This window comes from Brienomyrus brachyistius, chromosome 24 (assembly GCF_023856365.1).
Source record: "Brienomyrus brachyistius isolate T26 chromosome 24, BBRACH_0.4, whole genome shotgun sequence".
In the NCBI taxonomy this organism is placed as follows: Eukaryota; Metazoa; Chordata; class Actinopteri; order Osteoglossiformes; family Mormyridae; genus Brienomyrus; species Brienomyrus brachyistius.
In genome coordinates, this window is record NC_064556.1 from 7,203,068 (window position 1) to 7,221,637 (window position 18,570).

At 47.3% G+C, this 18,570-nt stretch overlaps 1 protein-coding gene across 45 annotated transcripts in view; it reads right to left on the reverse strand.

Annotated features, from left to right (window-relative positions):
• Nucleotides 1-18,570, reverse strand: part of LOC125720048 (NACHT, LRR and PYD domains-containing protein 12-like) — a 215,522-nt gene that overhangs the window by 51,022 nt on the left and 145,930 nt on the right. For 38 of the 45 annotated variants that reach the window (XM_048995035.1, XM_048995036.1, XM_048995026.1 and 35 more), the window contains one exon: nt 5,252-5,425. The exons of the other annotated variants lie outside the window; for them this stretch is intronic. In XM_048995035.1, the coding sequence (XP_048850992.1) occupies nt 5,252-5,425 (174 nt within the window). The remainder of the gene's footprint in view (nt 1-5,251; nt 5,426-18,570) is intronic. 45 annotated transcript variants of the gene reach the window in all.

The window sequence follows — 18,570 nt, forward strand, 5'->3', positions numbered from 1 at the left end:
ATATCACTATTCACTATCACTCACGGGAACAGAAAGGGATTACACATCTCCATCTACTCTTCAATAACAGTCATTTCATGACATTCGAAGACTTATTCCATAAATATGAGTTAAGAATAGGTAATTTTTCTAATATTTACTAATTGAATCCAGCATCAAAACCAAAATGAACCTCAAACATAATACACTGAATCCTCCTAAGATGAGACAACATTCTCCAACGTAAAAATAAAAAGAAACTAACCTCTAGAATATATAATCCTCCATCTGCGACAGACACTTTGATACTTGTACCAAAAATTCATTGGAATAAGGACCTTATCTTTCCTCCAGCTCTGATTTCTGGATGGACGTCTGCAACAACATATTCACAGTGACAAATACTGGCCTTCAGTTCATCCATCCATCCATCCATCTATCCATCCATCCATCCATTTTCCAAACCACTTATCCTACTGGGTCACGGGGGGTCTATCCCGGAAGCAATGGGCACGAGGCAGGGAACAACCCAGGATGGGGGGCCAGCCCATCGCAGGGCACACTAACACACCATTCACTCACACATGCACACCTATGGGCAATTTAGCAACTCCAATTAGCCTCAGCATGTTTTTGGACTGTGGGGGGAAACCGGAGTACCCGGAGGAAACCCCACGACGACATGGGGAGAACATGCAAACTCAACATACATGTAACCCAGGCGGAGACTCGAACCCAGAGGTGTGAGGCAACAATGCTAACCACTGCACCACCATGCCGCCCTGCCTTCACTTCAGTACAAAATAAATCACATAAAACATGTGACTCAATATAAAAAGTAGTCAGCATTGATACTTGTCCACAGTGCACTATGGGTGTCACAGGTAATTATGCACTTATGCACCCCCATACCATCAGAGATGCTGGCTTTTGAACTGAACGCTGATAACACGTTGGAAGGTCTCCCTCCTCTTTAGCCCGGAGGACACGGTGCCCTTCATTACCAACAAGAATGTCACATTTGGACTCGTCTGGCCATAGAACACATTCCCACTTTGAAACAGTCCATTTCACATGAGTCTTGGCCCACAGGACACGACGGCGCTTCTGGACCATGTTCAGATGTGGCTTCCTTTTTGCATGATAGAGCTTTAGCTGGCATCTGCAGATGGCACGGCAGATTGTGTTTACCGACTGTGCTTTCTGGAAGTATTCCTGGGCCCATTTAGTAATGTCATTGACACAATCATGCCGATGAGTGATGCAGAGTTGTCTGAGGACCTGAAGACCACGGGCATCCAATACAGGTCTTCGGCCTTGTCCCTTATGCACAGAGATATCTCCAGTTTCTCTCAATCTTTTGATGATGTTATGTACTGTAGATGATGAGATTTGCAAATCCTTTGCAATTTCACATTGAGGAACATTGTTTTTAAAGTATTCCACAATCTTTTTATTCACTCTTTCACAGATTGGAGAGCCTCTGCCCATCTTTACTTCTGAGAGACTCTGCCTCTGTAAGACATCGCTTTTAATGCTAATCAGGTTACAGGCCTGTTATCAATTAACTTAATTAATTGCTAAATGTTCTCCCCGCTGAATCTTTTTAAACTTTCTTGCTTTTTCAGCCATTTGTTTCCCTCGTACCAACTTTTTTGGGACGTGTAGCAGGCATCAAATTTGAAATGAGCTCATTTACAGCATTACTTCCCCGTCCGTATGTGAAGGTGGGTGATTATAGCACGTCCGAGTGTAGATGGCTTGTGGCTACTTTTCCATTTTATTAATTAATGGGATTATCAATCAATGCTTATGAAATATATCATAATTTTGTGTATATTTTAATAAATATTTCTGGACGGAAAAAAGCGAACCTGTTTGTTCCTTCGAAAGCCCTATATCCCCCTCTCACATTAAAACAATATTCTATCTGGGGTCTTACCAAGGAATTGTATAATCTTAGCATCACCTCATTTAATTTAAACTCCACACACCTAGAGATGTAACCCAACATCCTATTGGCCTTTCTACAGTAAGTGCTTCCCCATATTGGCGAGAGTGGGACATGGAAGCATCAACATACACTTCGAGCTCTTTCTCATAATCAGCTACCTTTATTTCAGTGGAACCCATAAAATATCTGTACTTTATATTTCTGCTCCCTGCATGGATTACCTTACATTTATCTATGTTAAATTTCATCTGCCAGGTATCAGCCCAGTTGCTAATTAAATCCAGATCCCTTTGTAGCCTCTCCGCTGTTAGATCAGTATCTGCTGCACCACTCACCTTGGTGTCATCTGCAAATTTAACTAGTTTACTGCATATATTGGTGTCATTATCATTAATGTAAATTAGGAACAATAGTGGTCCTAAACTTGAACCCTGCGGTACCCCACTATAAACGCAGGCCCTCTGTGACATTGTGCCTCTAATAACTACCCGCTGCTTCCTGTCTGTTAAGCAGTTGTCAATCCAAGCTGCTACATCCATCCATCCATCCATCCATCCATCCATTCATTATCTACCGCTTTTCCGGGTCGGGCCATGGGGGCAGCAGCCTAAGCCGGGAAACCCAGACTTCCCTCTCCCTGGCCACTTCATCCAGCTCCTCTGGGGGAATTCTGAGGCATTCCCAGGCCAGCCGAGAGATATAGTCCCAGTGGGACATGCCCGGAACACCTCACCAGGGAGGCGTCCAGGAGGCATCCTGACCAGATGCCCGAGCCACCTCATCTGGCTCCTCTCGATGCGCTTCACCCTTTTCCGGCTGAGGACCATGGTCTTGGATTTTGAGGTGCTGATTTTTGTCCCGCTTCACACTTGGCTGCGAACTGCTCCAGTGAGAGCCAAAGGTCACGGTCTGATGAGGTCAACAGAACCACATCATTTGCAAAAAGCAGAGACCTAATCCTGAGGCCACCAAACCGGACACCCTCAACGCCCTGGCTGCGCCTAGAAATTCTGTCCAAAAAAGGTATGAACAGAATTGGTGACAAATGGCAGCCCTGGTGGAGTACAACCCCAACTAGGAACAAGTCCGACTTACTGCCGACAATGCGGACCAAGCTCTGACACTGGTTGTACAGGGACCGAACAGCCCTTATAAGGCAGCCCGGGACCCCATACTCCCGAAGCACTCCCCACAGGACTCCCCGAGGGTTGCGGTCGAATGCCGAATAGACCTTACCAGGGAGGCTGAGGAGTGTCATCCCCTATAGTTGGAGCACACCATCCAGTCTCCCTTCTTGAAGAGGGGGACCACCACCCCGGTTTTCCAATCCAGAGGCACTGCCCCCGATGTCCTCGCAGTGATCCCCACTGAACCCTCTTTACAAATCTTTACCACGTCTCCAAAAAGCTACTACAGTCCTAAAATCCCTGCAGTTTTGAGCTTAAGCAAGAGCCGTTTGAGGGGGACAACATCAAAGGCCTTCATGAAATCTAAGTACTTTTTGTGATCAAGTTCTCTTGTAGCTTCCTAAAAGAACTCAAGTAAATTAGTTGAACAGGATCTACCTCTCCTAAATCCATGCTGGCTATCCCTCAGAATGTTATTTGTATCCAGGTAATCTACCATGTTCATTTGGATTATAGTTTCCATACTTTTTCCAGTAATGCTAGTTAAACTGATTGGCCTATAGTTTGCTGGGTTACTTCTATCCCCTTTTTTGAATATGGGTGTAATATTAGCATGCTTCCAATCAGATGGTACCACACCCGCAGATAACGATTTCTGGAATATTTAAGATAAAGGTTGGCTAATAATATCCCTCATCTCTTTTAAGACTATAGGTAAGATGCCATCAGGGCCCTGCGATTTATTTATTTTGAGCTTAGCCAGGCTTTGTACCACATCAGCCTCAGTTATACATACATGCCCTCTGCAATTATTGGTACCCCTTTGTAAAAGGGGTAAGAAAAGTTGCTTCATCTCACACGGAAAAAATGAGAAAAATCCAACCTTTAATGGAAATCAATTTATTTGAAGAAAAATAATTATTTCTTGATGAAGAATTTAACAAAAACACATGAACCACGATTATTGGCAGCCCTGCAAATTATAGTGACCGCAATGTAACTGAAGCATGTTTCCCATGTAAATTATACAACTTTGAGTTGATTGGAATAGGAACCTTCAAGCTGTAATCCATGACTTCCTGAGTAACTGGGGTACAAACATGAGGAGACACAGAGGCCAAATTCCCTTAGTCATCCATCAACATGGGAAACATAAGAGACACACAGACCAAATGAGGGAGAAGTGTGCTGACCTTCATAAGTCAGGGAATGGGTATTAAAAAATAGCTACTCGCCTTAAAATGCCCATTTCTACTGTTAGGACAATAATGAAAAAGTGGACATCAACTGGAACTGTTAGAAACCTGCCTGAAAGAGGAGCCAAGTTTATTTTACCCCCACATACAGTGAGGAGGATCGTAAGAGAGGCAAAAAATCCCCAAGGATGACTGTTAGTCAATTACCAGACAAAGTAAAACCTTGGGGTTACCACGTCTCCAAAAAACCATCAGACGCCCCCTTCATGCTAACAGACGTTTTGAAAGTTATGACAGAAAGAAGCTTTTTCTGTCAGTTACTTAAAATGTTAGTGCCAGGAGTTTGCAAAACATTATACAACTTTGACTGGAATCAAATTCAATGGTCTGATGAAACAAAAATGGAGCTTTTTGCAATAAACATTCAAGGTGGGTTTGGCGTAAAAAGAAGGATGCTTATAATGAAATTAACCTTATCCCAGCTGTAAGATATGGTGGAGGTTCTGTGATGTTGTGGGGCTGTTTTTCCTCCAAAAACCCTGGAAACCTCGTTAGGGTACATGGCACTATGGGGTCCATGAAATACCAGGACATTATATATCAAAGTTTGGCTGCTGCTGCCAGGAAACAAAAACTGGGGCTTCATTGGATCTTCCAGCAGGACGGTGATCCTAAGCACATGTCCAAATCAACATAAAAATGGTCAGCTGACCGCAGAATCAAGCTACTGCCATGGCCATCTCAGTCCCCAGACCCGAACCCCACTGAAAACCTCACATATGTTTTCATGGATTATATGGTTAAATAGATGTTTCCTGCTTCACTGCTTAATTATTTCTAGCATGGATCGAGGGCTGATAAGATTGTGGGATATAAGGAAGTAGGAGAAGAAAACAGAAGCTGTTTGTGTTTGTTTATTATGTAACTGCTGAAAGGCATTGTGGGTTTTCTTGGTGTCCAGTTACTTTTGTGTAAAATGCATATTCTGTACTCACTGCAGCTTCTCCAGTTTACAGCTGGGATCCTCCAGTAGAGCAGAGAGCAGCTTCACTCCTGAGTCTCCAGGGTGATTGTAGCTCAGATCCAGCTCTCTCAGGTGTGAGGGGTTTAACTTCAGAGCTGAAGCCAGGGAAGAACAGCCTTCTTCTGTGACTCTACATCCTGACAGCCTGCAGACAGAGAGACAGAAACTCCCCAATAAATAATATCACCTCACCATTACAATTATTAAATAAATGTGACTGCTCTAATAAATGTTTCAAGAATTACAATTTAGTGTCTAGGACAAGGCAGGCCCCCTCCTCCCTTTCCCTTAGCTAATTGCTCACTATCTTCTCTTTATAGTGTGGAATACCCAGTAATACTGACCTCAGTATCTCCAGCATACAGTGTGGAATACCCAGTAATACTGACCTCAGTACCCCCAGTTTACAGTGTGGAATACCCAGTAATACTGGCCTCAGTATCTCCAGTTTACAGTGTAAATCCCCCAGTCCAGCAGAGAGCAGCTTCACTCCTGAATCCTTCAGGTCATTGTCACTCAGGTCCAGCTCTCTCAGGGGGGAGGAGTTTGATCTTAGAGCTGAAGACAGCACTTCACAGTGTTTATCTATGAGGTCACAGATGTTCAGCCTGAAACAGAAAACACTTTAAGACACAGACACATACACATCCTACACATGAGTAAAATACAAAGCATTACAATAAGCATTTGTTTTCAGTATAATTAGCAGCACAGCTTACACTTCAAATGAATTATAGTCTGCAGAGTGTTCTGTGCGTCTGACAATCTGCTGCAGTCATATGATCACTAATTGTGAGTCAGTGCATCTTTGCTCAGAACTAGAGGTAAAAACATTAAGTAGAAGCTACAGCCAAAAATCACAGAATATACAGGAATATATAGGAACACATCAACAGCAAGATGGACGTGAACCTCCCATAACAGTCAGACCAGTGCTTCCAGTGCAGTCCTTAGCCATCTTTCTGCCAGGTGTCCCTACACTCGACACGTATCACTGAAAGGAGGAGATGTGAACATTCCCAGCAGCTGTAGGACACACATGCACATATCACAGAGCTTAAATTCCAGGTGGCCTGAGACAAGGCCTATCCTGGTACGAGAGGCACACATTGGCCTAGGCACCACAGGGGGGTTAATGACCCCACACACACAGACACATTTAAACACACACAGATAACAAGGGGGGCCAGCACTCCAATTTTTATTGCCCAAAGATTTAGGGACCTACGGACAGCAGAGTGGACCCCAAGGACAGGGGCCCCTCAACTTGGCACACAACCCCCTCCCCAGACATCCTGCCTTACATACCACTCACCCAACAGACCAACACCCTAAAGAAAGTTTCTTTTAAGTTTGGCTGTTGTATATCTGTATATTAATTTACTCATGACTACTAGTCTCAATATACAGACAGGTTATGTTTGTATGTGTCTTAACTTTCAGAGATTCTTTTTCTTTGTTTGACAAACACCCCCCCCCCCCTTTCTCTTCCACATTCCTCGGTGGCCTTATCTGATCTTTGTGGCCGTTAGCAAGCTCTTTGTCCTCTACTATTCTGCATTAAAAGACAGAATTAAGGTGTACATTATCCATTCTGGGGAGAAGATTAATTGGGATAATCCACACTAAGCAAAATATGTTGTTCCCAGATGTGCAATTTAAATTGGTATTACCACAGACTAACAGCCATGCCTATCTAAGGGTAAGATGTGCTGTTTGAATGTGAATATGTCATGTAATATCTGTATAAAGTGTAACATCTGTTGAGGTGCCACCCAAACCACCTATACCATATACTGATGTGTGTCAGTAACATACATGATATAAGTAATTGTTAATTAATTAATACAGATGGTATGAGATGTGAACCGCCAGGCTGGTATGGCATGATTGGTGTCAAACTGATGGAAAATCACTCCTGATTCCAAATCTGCTCAGTGGTTACCATGAAACTGTATGTATCAAAAGTTACACCAGTTTAATGAAAATCATCGGTAAAGTGGTACCAGTCTAGTCATAAATACCAAAAAGACTGCCACAGACACCCCTCTGAAAGCCCACCAAATAGATGGTCAGCCATTGGTCCAGGAGTCGAATTCCTGGTCATTCCTATTCATGAACTTTAGACTATAAAACCTGGCACAAAGGGGGGAGCAGCAGAGAACATCAGCCCAGGAGAAGAGCAGCCCACAAGAAGCCCTCCTGAAGCCTGCCGGTGAAGGCCTGCTACCCAACAGAGAACTGCAACCAAGACAGAGCCTTTCACCTTAAAGCTTCACAAGGAGAGAGAATCAAAGGGGCTCCACTCCAACAACTGCTGCAAACGCCGCGCCTCCCTGAGTGCCATCACCCGTCAGCTCATCAGTCTCCGCAACCAACTGCCAAGAGCCCCCCCCCACCCACTCTGCAACCAAGTAAACCAGTTTCCTTTCATTCTAACAACCTAAGCAGTTCTGTTAACCTGCTTTATGACTTTAGGGTCGTGTTTCCACAAACTGTACTTGCTTTGCAGAACAGTATTTCCCTTTTAAGGTTACCCATTTTAAATCTGGTCACAGCATTTTCATGTTACATTCTGTTTGGTTCTATTCCGTTATTTTGTGTTTGTTGTTTATGTGAAGTGTAATGTCTGTCTTATGTTAGTTGTAGTGTTACTTAGGAATAAATGCATGTCTTTTACACAACTTCAGCCTCCGTTCATTGAGTGCTCACAATAGTCCTGCCTCTGTGTGATCTGGCTACTAAGCTCTGAAACCTCAAACTCGCCTGAAATATCGCGAGACTCTCTCTCATTGGCCGCGAGGGGAGCTTCGCTACAGATCGTTTGCATTACCTGGTGATGCAGCTCGCTAGATGAGCCTTCTAACCCAGGTTACTAAGCGATACTGGTAACTAGTGAATCCACTTATACTAACCGACTCACTGGGATTCGCAATTGAGTTTGGAGGAACCAACCATTTGGCATAACAATTAGTTAATAAACATCATTAAATAATAATTAATTAAAATGCAATTAATTTCAAAACATATTGGTGGAGATATTAAAATTTCCACTACTTGTGACGTCCTTCTGGCCTGCTGCTGCCCCCTGGAGGATGGGCTCCCCCTTTGGGTCTGGTTAGGGTTAGGGCTTCCTCTGTTGCCCCCTGGAGGATGTCTTTCTTTGCCACTGTCCCTCTGACTTGCTCACTGGGGGCTTTGGGCAGGGATGCTGTAAAGTGCTTTGAGGTGATGTAATGTTGTGAAAATATACTATATAAATAAAACTGAACTGAAATGAACTGAAATTGCATTCAGTGTTTGGGCGGGGGGGGGGGGGGGGGGGGGGACTCAAAATGATTATTTATTGCAATATTTTTAAACTAAATGACACATACACATTTTTTTACTTATCGCCCAGCCCTAATCAACAATACACTAATCAGAGAGCTATCAGTCCTGTGAAATATGCTTTTAGAAAAAATGTTTGTTTGAATGATTTATGAATAATGATACTTCATTCACCCCCCAAGGGGAAATTGTCTTTTCGCCCCTCCCATCTCACTCTCCAAAAGACACGCCGACACATATACAGGTGAGAGGAAGTTTGGGGGTCACAGCGCAAGATCGGCAGGCATCCAGCACCCCTACAGGTCAAGGACCCAGCGATGACATCACTCTGCCAGCCAAGAGATCTGAACCAGCGACCTTCCGCTCATGGACACAGAGTCCAAACCCAAAGAGTCACGAACCACACCCCGTATTTACAGAAATGCTTCCTACAGCATCCAGAACTGAAATGAATATGACTGGTTTTCCTCCTATTAATGAAAACTGGACCATTCTGTATGATGCTGTATCTTTGGTTATTTGTTACACAAAGGATGGTCGTGGAAATCTTGTCTTTTTTGTTTTTACTACATCGCTACCTTCAGTTAATATAAACTAGATTAAAAAGAAACCTTGTTAATAAAAGAGGGGAAATAAATAACATATATACATATTCATTATATATTTTAAACAATGTTTATCTATTTCTGCCAGACTAGATGTGTCATCACATCCTCAGCCAGGTGCAGCTGAGGCCAGCAGAGGGCGCCAGTGAGCAGCCAGAGACAGCAGTCATACAGAAGCTCCCAGCTCTGGGCTCCATCACATGAACACGCCTGCTGACAATAACACTCACATACCACTTATACACCCTGTGGATAAAGAGCCCTCACTGTTTCTATAGCAGGTTAGGATGCTGTGCTGTGATCAGAAGGCAGACTGGATGGGAATGGAAACGTAGTAACAAACAAAAAGTGACATCACTACCTTCAGTCATTATAAAGGCTGTGGTCAGGATTAGCTACTGCTATACAAACAGCTATAGCTGTGATTATCAAAATAAAACCCACTTATTAATCCATGAGGAGAAATATATAATATATATTACACATTTCAAACAATATTCAGGTATAACTGCCAGACCAGACATGATTTCCCATCCCCACGTCACTTACAGAGCCGTCCTGGAGTTCTTGACCACAGGCAACAGCCTGCAGTGCTCTTCATCTCGTCTGATGTAATTCTTCAGGTCAAACACATCCAGCTCCTCATCTGACATCAGCATCACAAAGGCCAGAGCTGAGTACTGTGCAGGTGAGAGGTCTTCTGCTGAAATGTTTCCTGAATTCAGGTATCTTTGTACTTCCTCTACTAGAGAATTGTCACCCAGCTCAGTCAGACAGTGGAACAGGTTGATGGTCCTTTCTGGAGATAAATTCTCCTGTATTTTCTCCTTGATGTATTGGGCTGCTGTGATAGGCTGGCCCTCCATCTTGGGTTGTTCCCTGCCTCGTGCCCATTGCTGCTGGAATAGGCTCCGGACTACCCGCGACCCTGACGGATAAGCAGTTTGGAAAACGAATCTAGGGAAGAATTGAGTTGTTTCCTTAATGGTATGTGAGCTGATTCTTGTCGGCCCCAGTAGCCTTTGTAACAGAGTCTTACTGGAGTCTGTTGAGAGGCCCAGGAGGAAGCGGAGGTAGAGGTCCAAGTGTCCATTCTTGCTTTCTAATGCCTCATTCACTGCAGTCTTCAGCTGATCAGTTGATGAGTTTGACAGAAACACATATAAAGCAGCAAGATACTCCTGGATGCTCAGATGCACAAAGCAGTACACCTTCTCCTGGTACAACCCATACTCCTCTTTAAAGACTTCTGTGCACACTCCAGAGTAAACTGAAGTTTCAGTGACATCAATGCCATTCTCTCTCAGATCTTGCTCATAAAATATGAGATTGCCTTTCTCAAGGTTGTCATAAGCCAGTTTACCAAGTTTTAAAAGAAATTCCTTGCTGTATTCCTTAAGCTTAGTTTCATGGTTTTTCATATACTTGTCATTTTTTAAACTTGTCTGAAAGATCAGGAAGTGTGTGTACATTTCAGTCAGAGTCTTTGGAACTTCTCCCATGTCAGTCTCACTAAAAAGCCTCTTAAGCACAGTGGCTGAAATCCAGCAGAACACAGGAATGTGGCACATGATGAAGAGGCTCCTTGATGATTTCACATGTGTGATAATCCTGCTGGCCAGGCTCTGATCACTGAATCTCTTCCTGAAATACTCCTCCTTCTGGGCATCACTGAACCCTCGTATCTCTGTCACCTGGTGGACACACTTAGCAGGTATCTGATTGGCTGCTGCCGGCCGGGAGGTTATCCAGAGGAGAGCGGATGGGAGCAGATTCCCCTTAATGAGGTTAGTCAACAGCACATCCAGTGACGTTTTCTTTGTTACATCAAACCAGCTCTCATTGTTCTGAAAATCCAGAGGAAGGCTACACTCATCCAGACCATCAAAGATGAACAAGACTTTGTACCTAAACAGCTCAGTGGATTGAAGTGATTTCAGTTCTGGGACAAAGTGGTGAAGCAGTTCAATCAGACTGTATTCACCCTTAATCAAATTCAGGTCCCGGAAAGGAAGAGCAAATATGAACTGAACATCCTGGTTTGCTTTTCCTTTTGCCCAGTCGAGAATAAATTTCTGCACAGAGACTGTTTTCCCGATACCTGCCACCCCTTTAGTGAGTACAGTTCTGATAGGTGTCTCACGCCCACATAAGGGTTTAAATATATCATTGCACTTGACTGTAGTATCTTCTGTTCGCCTTTTCTTAGATGCTGTTTCAATCTGTCTCACTTCATGTTCATCATTCACTGCTCCAGTCCCACCTTCAGTTATGTAGAGTTCTGTGTAAATCTCACTGAGAAGTGTTGGCTGTCCTTCCTTAGCTTTCCCTTCAAATACACACTCAAATTGCTTCTCAAGCTTTCTTTTGATTTCCTGTAGCATGAGCTGTCCTGAAAAGAAATGAGAGGAAAATGCACTAATTCTCACCATGATCCTGACCAGTATGAGAGGAAGAATATTTTCCAAAAACACACTTTTTTACACATACATATCCAGATATTTCCCTGTGACTGTGAATGTGAATCTGAAAGTTTTATCATGCGTATTTTACTGGAACACCGCATACAGGACCGTGAATAAGCCTTAGGCAGCCAAAGGAAATGTTTAAAGCCATTAATCTGGTTAGTAAGTGTATATCTGCTCAGAACCAAAAAAAACACAAAACCCCTTTTCATTTCCCAAAACTCTCCTCAGGGGCACCACAGCCAGTCCATGTATTTGTTAAATTTCACCACCAGCTCACTTCATTCATTAATTAAATTGGTTTAAAAGCTCAATGAGATATTGATCAGCTACATGAGGTGTGTTAGTGGTCAAGTCGAAAATTACGTGGATATACTGCACGATTTCTGCGAATATTAGGGTGATTTTGGGAGAGGTTCTGAAATGGCAAACACACTTTGACATACATATTATAGTAGTTCTACACCAACATGAAGACCTTTTAAACATCATTTTTTCTGGCTGCCTAAGACTTTTGCACAATATTGTACATGTACATAATGTTATAAAGCTCTTACTCTTCTCCAGCATGTCAGCAAGATCATTTTGCTTCATGGTCCTCAGGATGTACAGTGTGATCTTCAGAGCTACCTCTCTAACACTGGTCTTCTGCATCTGACCATCACTGTCCAGGTCATTGTCCTCCTCCAGCTGAGGCCCTGAGCATTCTGGGTAATTCTGATCTAGGTACCTCACAAACGTCTTCAGCTCGTCCTTTAGGAACCGCAAGGCTTTTTCCTCTAGTGACTAAAATAAACAGTCACAGTTAATTATTGCTACTTACACCAAACCTTTTCAGAGTTTCACTTGTGAATCATAGTTTAAAACATATTTCCTTTAACATGATGAATTTCCTATTATACAGCTGTATAAACTATAAGCTAATTCACATAACAGCCAAGAAAATATATATCAGCAATAAATACAAACCTTCAATATGGATGATAAACCTGATTTATCATGTAGATCTGAACTGCATTCTTCCATTTGGTCTCTGTCAATTAGGCAGAAACATGAAGATCTCAATTCATCTACACAAATGTAACAGAAAGACTGAAAAGTTCCCCATTAAAATTGCTATTACTGCAGATAAAGAATAACAGTGTGGTATATTACAACAGCAATTCCAAAATGTTGGGACATTGTGCAAATTGTAAATAAAAACAGAATGCAATGACATGGAAATCTCATAAACCCGTATTTTGTATAATTGCAAACGCAGACTGAGGTCCTTTGGAGTGCAAGGGCCACTCCTGAAGACCTTTCACTGTATGATTCTGTGCTGGCGTCAGTCATCTTCTATGGTGTGGTCTGCTGGGGCAGCAGCATCTCTACTGGGGAGAGGAGAAAACTGAACAGGCTGATTAAAAAAGCCAGCTCTGTCTTGGGAGGTCCCCTTGACTCAGTGGAGGTGGTGAGCGACAGGAGAACGTTGGCTGAGCTACATTCCCTGTTGGAGGACATCTCCCACCCATCCCAGGACACTGAGCAGCTCCATCAGCGACAGACTGGTGCACCCAAGGTGTGCGACAGAGAGATACCGCAGGTCTTTTCTTCCATCTGCCATCAGACTTCACAACAAACAATAAGCACATACCATTTGTGTTGTATTGTATTGTATATATTGTTTTATTTATATTTCTTATTTTCTACTGTTTGATACTACTCTTATTGCTTTTGTCACGGGTCGTGGGCAACGATCGCGAGCCGAGGACGGCGATCGTGCGGAAGGAGCAAGCAGACAAGCGGGATACGGGAAAACGAGGGTTTAATCGGGGAACGGGGAGCAGGAGACATGGAACGCCAACTAACATCAATGACAGACAAAGCAAACTGGGGAGACCAGGACTTAAATACACGGAACAAGACAGCAGGAAACAAGACACGACTGGGCAGGATCAGGAAATCACACGTGGGTAATTAGGGGGCGTGGCACACAGGAGGAGCGGACGAGCCGGGCATGACAGAACCCCCCCCCAAAGGCGCGCTACACCGGGCGCGCCAAGGAAGGGGGCGACGGACGGGACGAGGCAGAACAGGACCTGGAAAACAAGAACAGAATTAACGCACGACGGGGAACAGGACCGAAGAACAAAACAAGGCAAGAGACAGAACATAGGACAGGAGCTGACAAAGGGCCGGGAAAGCGGAGAGACAGACCAGAAAGGGAGACACAGAGGGAACAGGCGGGACAAAAGGACCGGGAGTGAACGGAGGGAAGCCAGAGGGAGAAGGAGGAACACGAGGAGCAGAGACGGGAGGAACAAAGGAACGAGGAATGGAGAAAGGAGGAAAGACAGGAGGAGGAGCAAACAAAGGAGGGACCAGGGCAGGAGAGAAGGGAGAGAAGGCGGGGGAACAAAGGGGAGCCCGTGGGAGCCCCAGCGGGCGACGGGCGGCAGCCGGAGGGGCCGCAGGCGGCCGGGAGGCCGGAGCCGAAGGGGACCGAGAAGGGGCAGAGGAGACAGGGCGAGGGACCCGCGGAGGGGCCAGGGAGGGAGCAGGAGGGAGCACCAGGGAAGGGGACGAGGGAGCTGGAAGGGGCCAGGGCGAAGGCACGGAGGAGGGGGGAGCCGCAGCAGGCGGCGATGTCCGGGGGAGGGCCGGAGGTAGGGGCCCCGCAGGCGACCGAGGAGCCGCCGTCGGGGAACCCCCAGGCGACCGACCAGGACCCGGAGAGGGGAGCGAGGCAGGGCGACGAGGCACCGGAGAGGGACCCGCAGGCGACAGCCGACCCGGAGGGCCAGGACCCGCAGGCGGCAACCGAGCCCCAGCGCAGGCGAGGCAGGGCGAGCCAGGGGGCAGGGCGGGCGGGACCCCAGCCCTGCGTCTGTGTCCCCTCCCTTTACGGGACACAGACATGACCCCAGGTCGGGGTCGAGTTCGCCGGGGCGAGGGAGAAACTGTCACAGGGGGAGAAGGGACAGGAGCGCGGTCAGGAGCTGCAGGTGGCTGCAGTGGGGGCGCCTGCCCGGGAGCTGCAGGTTGCTGCAGTGGGGGCGCCGGCCCGGGAGCTGCAGGTGGCTGCAGTGGGGGCGCCGGCCCGGGAGCTGCAGGTGGCTGCAGTGGGGGCGCCTGGACAGGAACAGGAGCGCGGTCAGGAACAGGAGCGCGGTCAGGAACAGGAGCGCGGTCAGGAACAGGAGCTGGCTGCAGTGGGGGCGCCTGCCCGGGAGCTGCAGCAGGTGGCTGCAGTGGGGGCGCCTGCCCGGGAGCTGCAGCAGGCGGCTGCAGAGGGGGTGCCTCTGCAGGAACTGGAGCGCGGTCAGGAACTGGAACGCGGTCAGGAACAGGAGCTGGCTGCAGTGGGGGCGCCTGCCCGGGAGCTGCAGCAGGCGGCTGCAGTGGGGGCGCCTGCCCGGGAGCTGCAGCAGGCGGCTGCAGAGGGGGTGCCTCTGCAGGAACTGGAGCGCGGTCAGGAACTGGAGCGCGGTCAGGAACTGGAACGCGGTCAGGAACTGGAACGCGGTCAGGAACAGGAGCTGGCTGCAGTGGGGGCGCCTGCCCGGGAGCTGCAGCAGGCGGCTGCAGAGGGGGCGCCTCTGCAGGAACTGGAGCGCGGTCAGGAACAGGAGGTGGCTGCAGTGGGGGCGCCGGCCCGGGAGCTGCAGGTGGCTGCAGTGGGGGCGCCGGCCCGGGAGCTGCAGGTGGCTGCAGTGGGGGCGCCGGCCCGGGAGCTGCAGGTGGCTGCAGTGGGGGCGCCTGCCCGGGAGCTGCAGCAGGCAGCGAAGGCGGCTGCGCAGGCGGCTGCGCAGGCGGCGGCAGCGGCGAAGGCGGCTGCGCAGGCGGCGGCAGCGGCGAAGGCGGCTGCGCAGGCGGCGGCAGCGGCGAAGGCGGCAATGGCGGCTGCACGGGAGCGGGGTCCGCCGGCAATGGCGGCTGCACGGGAGCGGGGTCCGCCGGCAATGGCGGCTGCACGGGAGCGGGGTCCGCCGGCAATGGCGGCTGCATGGGAGCGGGGTCCGCCGGTAGGGACGGCTGCACGGGAGCGGGGTCCGCCGGTAGGGACGGCTGCTCCGACGGGGAAACAGAGGCCCTCTGTAGCTGGAGAAGCTGTTTGAGGTCCCCTGCCAGCCGGTCGAGGTCCTCCCGCTCGGAGGCGGGAGTAAACGTGTCGAAGCCCCTTCTCAGACGGACAGTGAGCGCTTCTACCTCGTCGCTCACTGGAGGTGCCACCTCCGCTAACGCCCTCCAGAACAGCCCCTGGAGGGCGAAGAATTGATTGGCGAGGGCTGCCGTCTTCCCTGGGAGAGGCGAGGGATACGCCTCCGGGGTGGCTGCCGCGGGAGGTGGAACTGAGACGTCCGGCGCGGGTAGGGCAGAAGTAGCCCTTATCAGAGCGCGGGGTACCCGGGGAATAACGTCCCTCATCGCTCTGACACCTCGGTTAGCTAGCCGCTCGGGCCGGTAATCACACCGCTCGAGGGGCGGCAGCAGTTCCGTGGGGAGGGGCTCCAGGTCTGGGAAGACGAAGGACTCGTCCTCTTCATCCTCACTTGGAGCCCAGAGCCTGGCCACGGAGCAGGGACCCAGACCGTACAGTCCCAGGTCGGGACCTAGGACGAGCTCCTCTTCCTCCTGAGGGAGCCCGGGGCTGGAGAGCGAGCAGGCGCCCAGATAAAGAGGCGGCGCTTCCGGGATTCGCCTTCCCCTGCGTCTCCTTTTCTTTGTTGGGTCTGTCATTCTGTCACGGGTCGTGGGCAACGATCGCGAGCCGAGGACGGCGATCGTGCGGAAGGAGCAAGCAGACAAGCGGGATACGGGAAAACGAGGGTTTAATCGGGGAACGGGGAGCAGGAGACATGGAACGCCAACTAACATCAATGACAGACAAAGCAAACTGGGGAGACCAGGACTTAAATACACGGAACAAGACAGCAGGAAACAAGACACGACTGGGCAGGATCAGGAAATCACACGTGGGTAATTAGGGGGCGTGGCACACAGGAGGAGCGGACGAGCCGGGCATGACAGCTTTCTGTTATTTCCTGTTATTTTTTCTGCATTCTGCTTATTTCTGTTGTACTGTCCACTTTGCTGCTGTAAAATGCAAATTTCCCACCCGTGGGACTAATAAAAGCTCTTATCTTATCTTATCTTACATTATCTTATCTTATCTTCCATCCATCCATTTTCCAAACCGCTTATCCTACTGGGTCGCGGGGGGTCTGGAGCCTATCCCGGAAGCAATGGGCACAAGGCAGGGAACAACCCAGGATGGAGGGCCAGCCCATTGCAGGGCACACTCACACACCAGTCACTCATACATACACACCTATGGGCAATTTAGAAACCCCAATTAGCCTCAGCATGTTTTTGGACTGTGGGGGGAAACCGGAGTACCCGGAGGAAACCCCACGACGACATGGGGAGAACATGCAAACTCCACACACATGTAACCCAGGCAGAGACTCGAACCCGGGTCCCAGAGGTGCGAGGCAACAGTGCACCACCATGCCGCCCCCTGTATTGTATATATTGTATTTTATTTTATTTATATTTCTTATTTTCTATTGTTTGATACTGTCATTGCTTTCTGTTATTTCCTGTTATTTTTTCTGCATTCTGCTTATTTCTGCTGCACTGTCCACTTTGTTGCTGTAAAATGCAAATTTCCCACCCGTGGGACTAATAAAGGCTCTTATCTTATCTTATCTTATCTTATCTTATCTTATCTTATCTTATCTTATCTTATCTTATCTTATCTTATCTTATCTTATCTTATCTACAACACATAATGTAATCAAATTATTCTGAGAATCTGGAGAAATCTCTGTGAAAAACCAGACTAGATGCCTGTGATATTTTGGCCCTTAGGCAGCACTGCATCACAAACAGGCATGATTCTGTAATGGAATCATTAAATACGCTCAGGAATATTTCCCACAAACATTGTCAGTGAACACAATTCGCGCTGCCATGCACAGATGCCAGTTAAAACTCTATCATTCAAAGAAGAAGCCGAATGTGAAGATGATCCAGAATCACCGACGTCGTCTCTGGGCCAAAGCTCATTTAAAATGGACTGCGGCTGAGTGGAAAACTGTTCTGTGGTCAGTCGAATCTAAATTTGAAATTCTTTTTGGAAACCAGGGACACCATGTCATCCGGACTAAAGAGGAGAAGGACCACCCAGCGTGTTATCAGCACTCAGTTCAGAAGCCAGCATCTCTGATGGTGTGGGGGTGCATTAGTACATATGGCAGGGGCAGCCTGCATATCTGGAAAGGCACCATCAGTGCTGAAAGGTATATCCAGGTTCTAGAGCAACAGATGCTCCTATCCATATGACATCTCTTTCAGGGAAGACCTTGCATTTTCCAACATGACAATGCCAAACCACACACTGCATCAATTACAACATGATGGATTCGTAGAAGAAGGGTCCGGGTACTGAACTGGCCTGTCAGCGGTCCAGATCTTTCAGCCATTGAGAACATTTGCTGCATCATAAAATGAAAAATATAACTCAGAACATCTAGGACGGTTGAGCAACTAGAATCCTGTATCTGACAAGAATGGGACAACATTCCTCTCCCAAAACTCAAACAACTGATCTCCACAGTCCCCAGACATTTACAGACTGTTGTTAAAAGAAGAAGAGATGCCACACAGTGGTAAACATGGCCTTGTCCCAACTTTTGGAGATGTGTTGTTGCTGCGACATTCAGAATTACCTTTTTTCCTTAAAATGATGCATTTTCTCAGTTCAAACATTTGATATGTTTTCTGTGTTCTGTTATGAATAAAATACAGGTTTATCAGATTTCCATATCACCGCATTCTGATTTTATTTACAATTTGCAGAACGTCCCAACATGTTTGGAATTGGGGTTGTAGTTTGGAAAGAT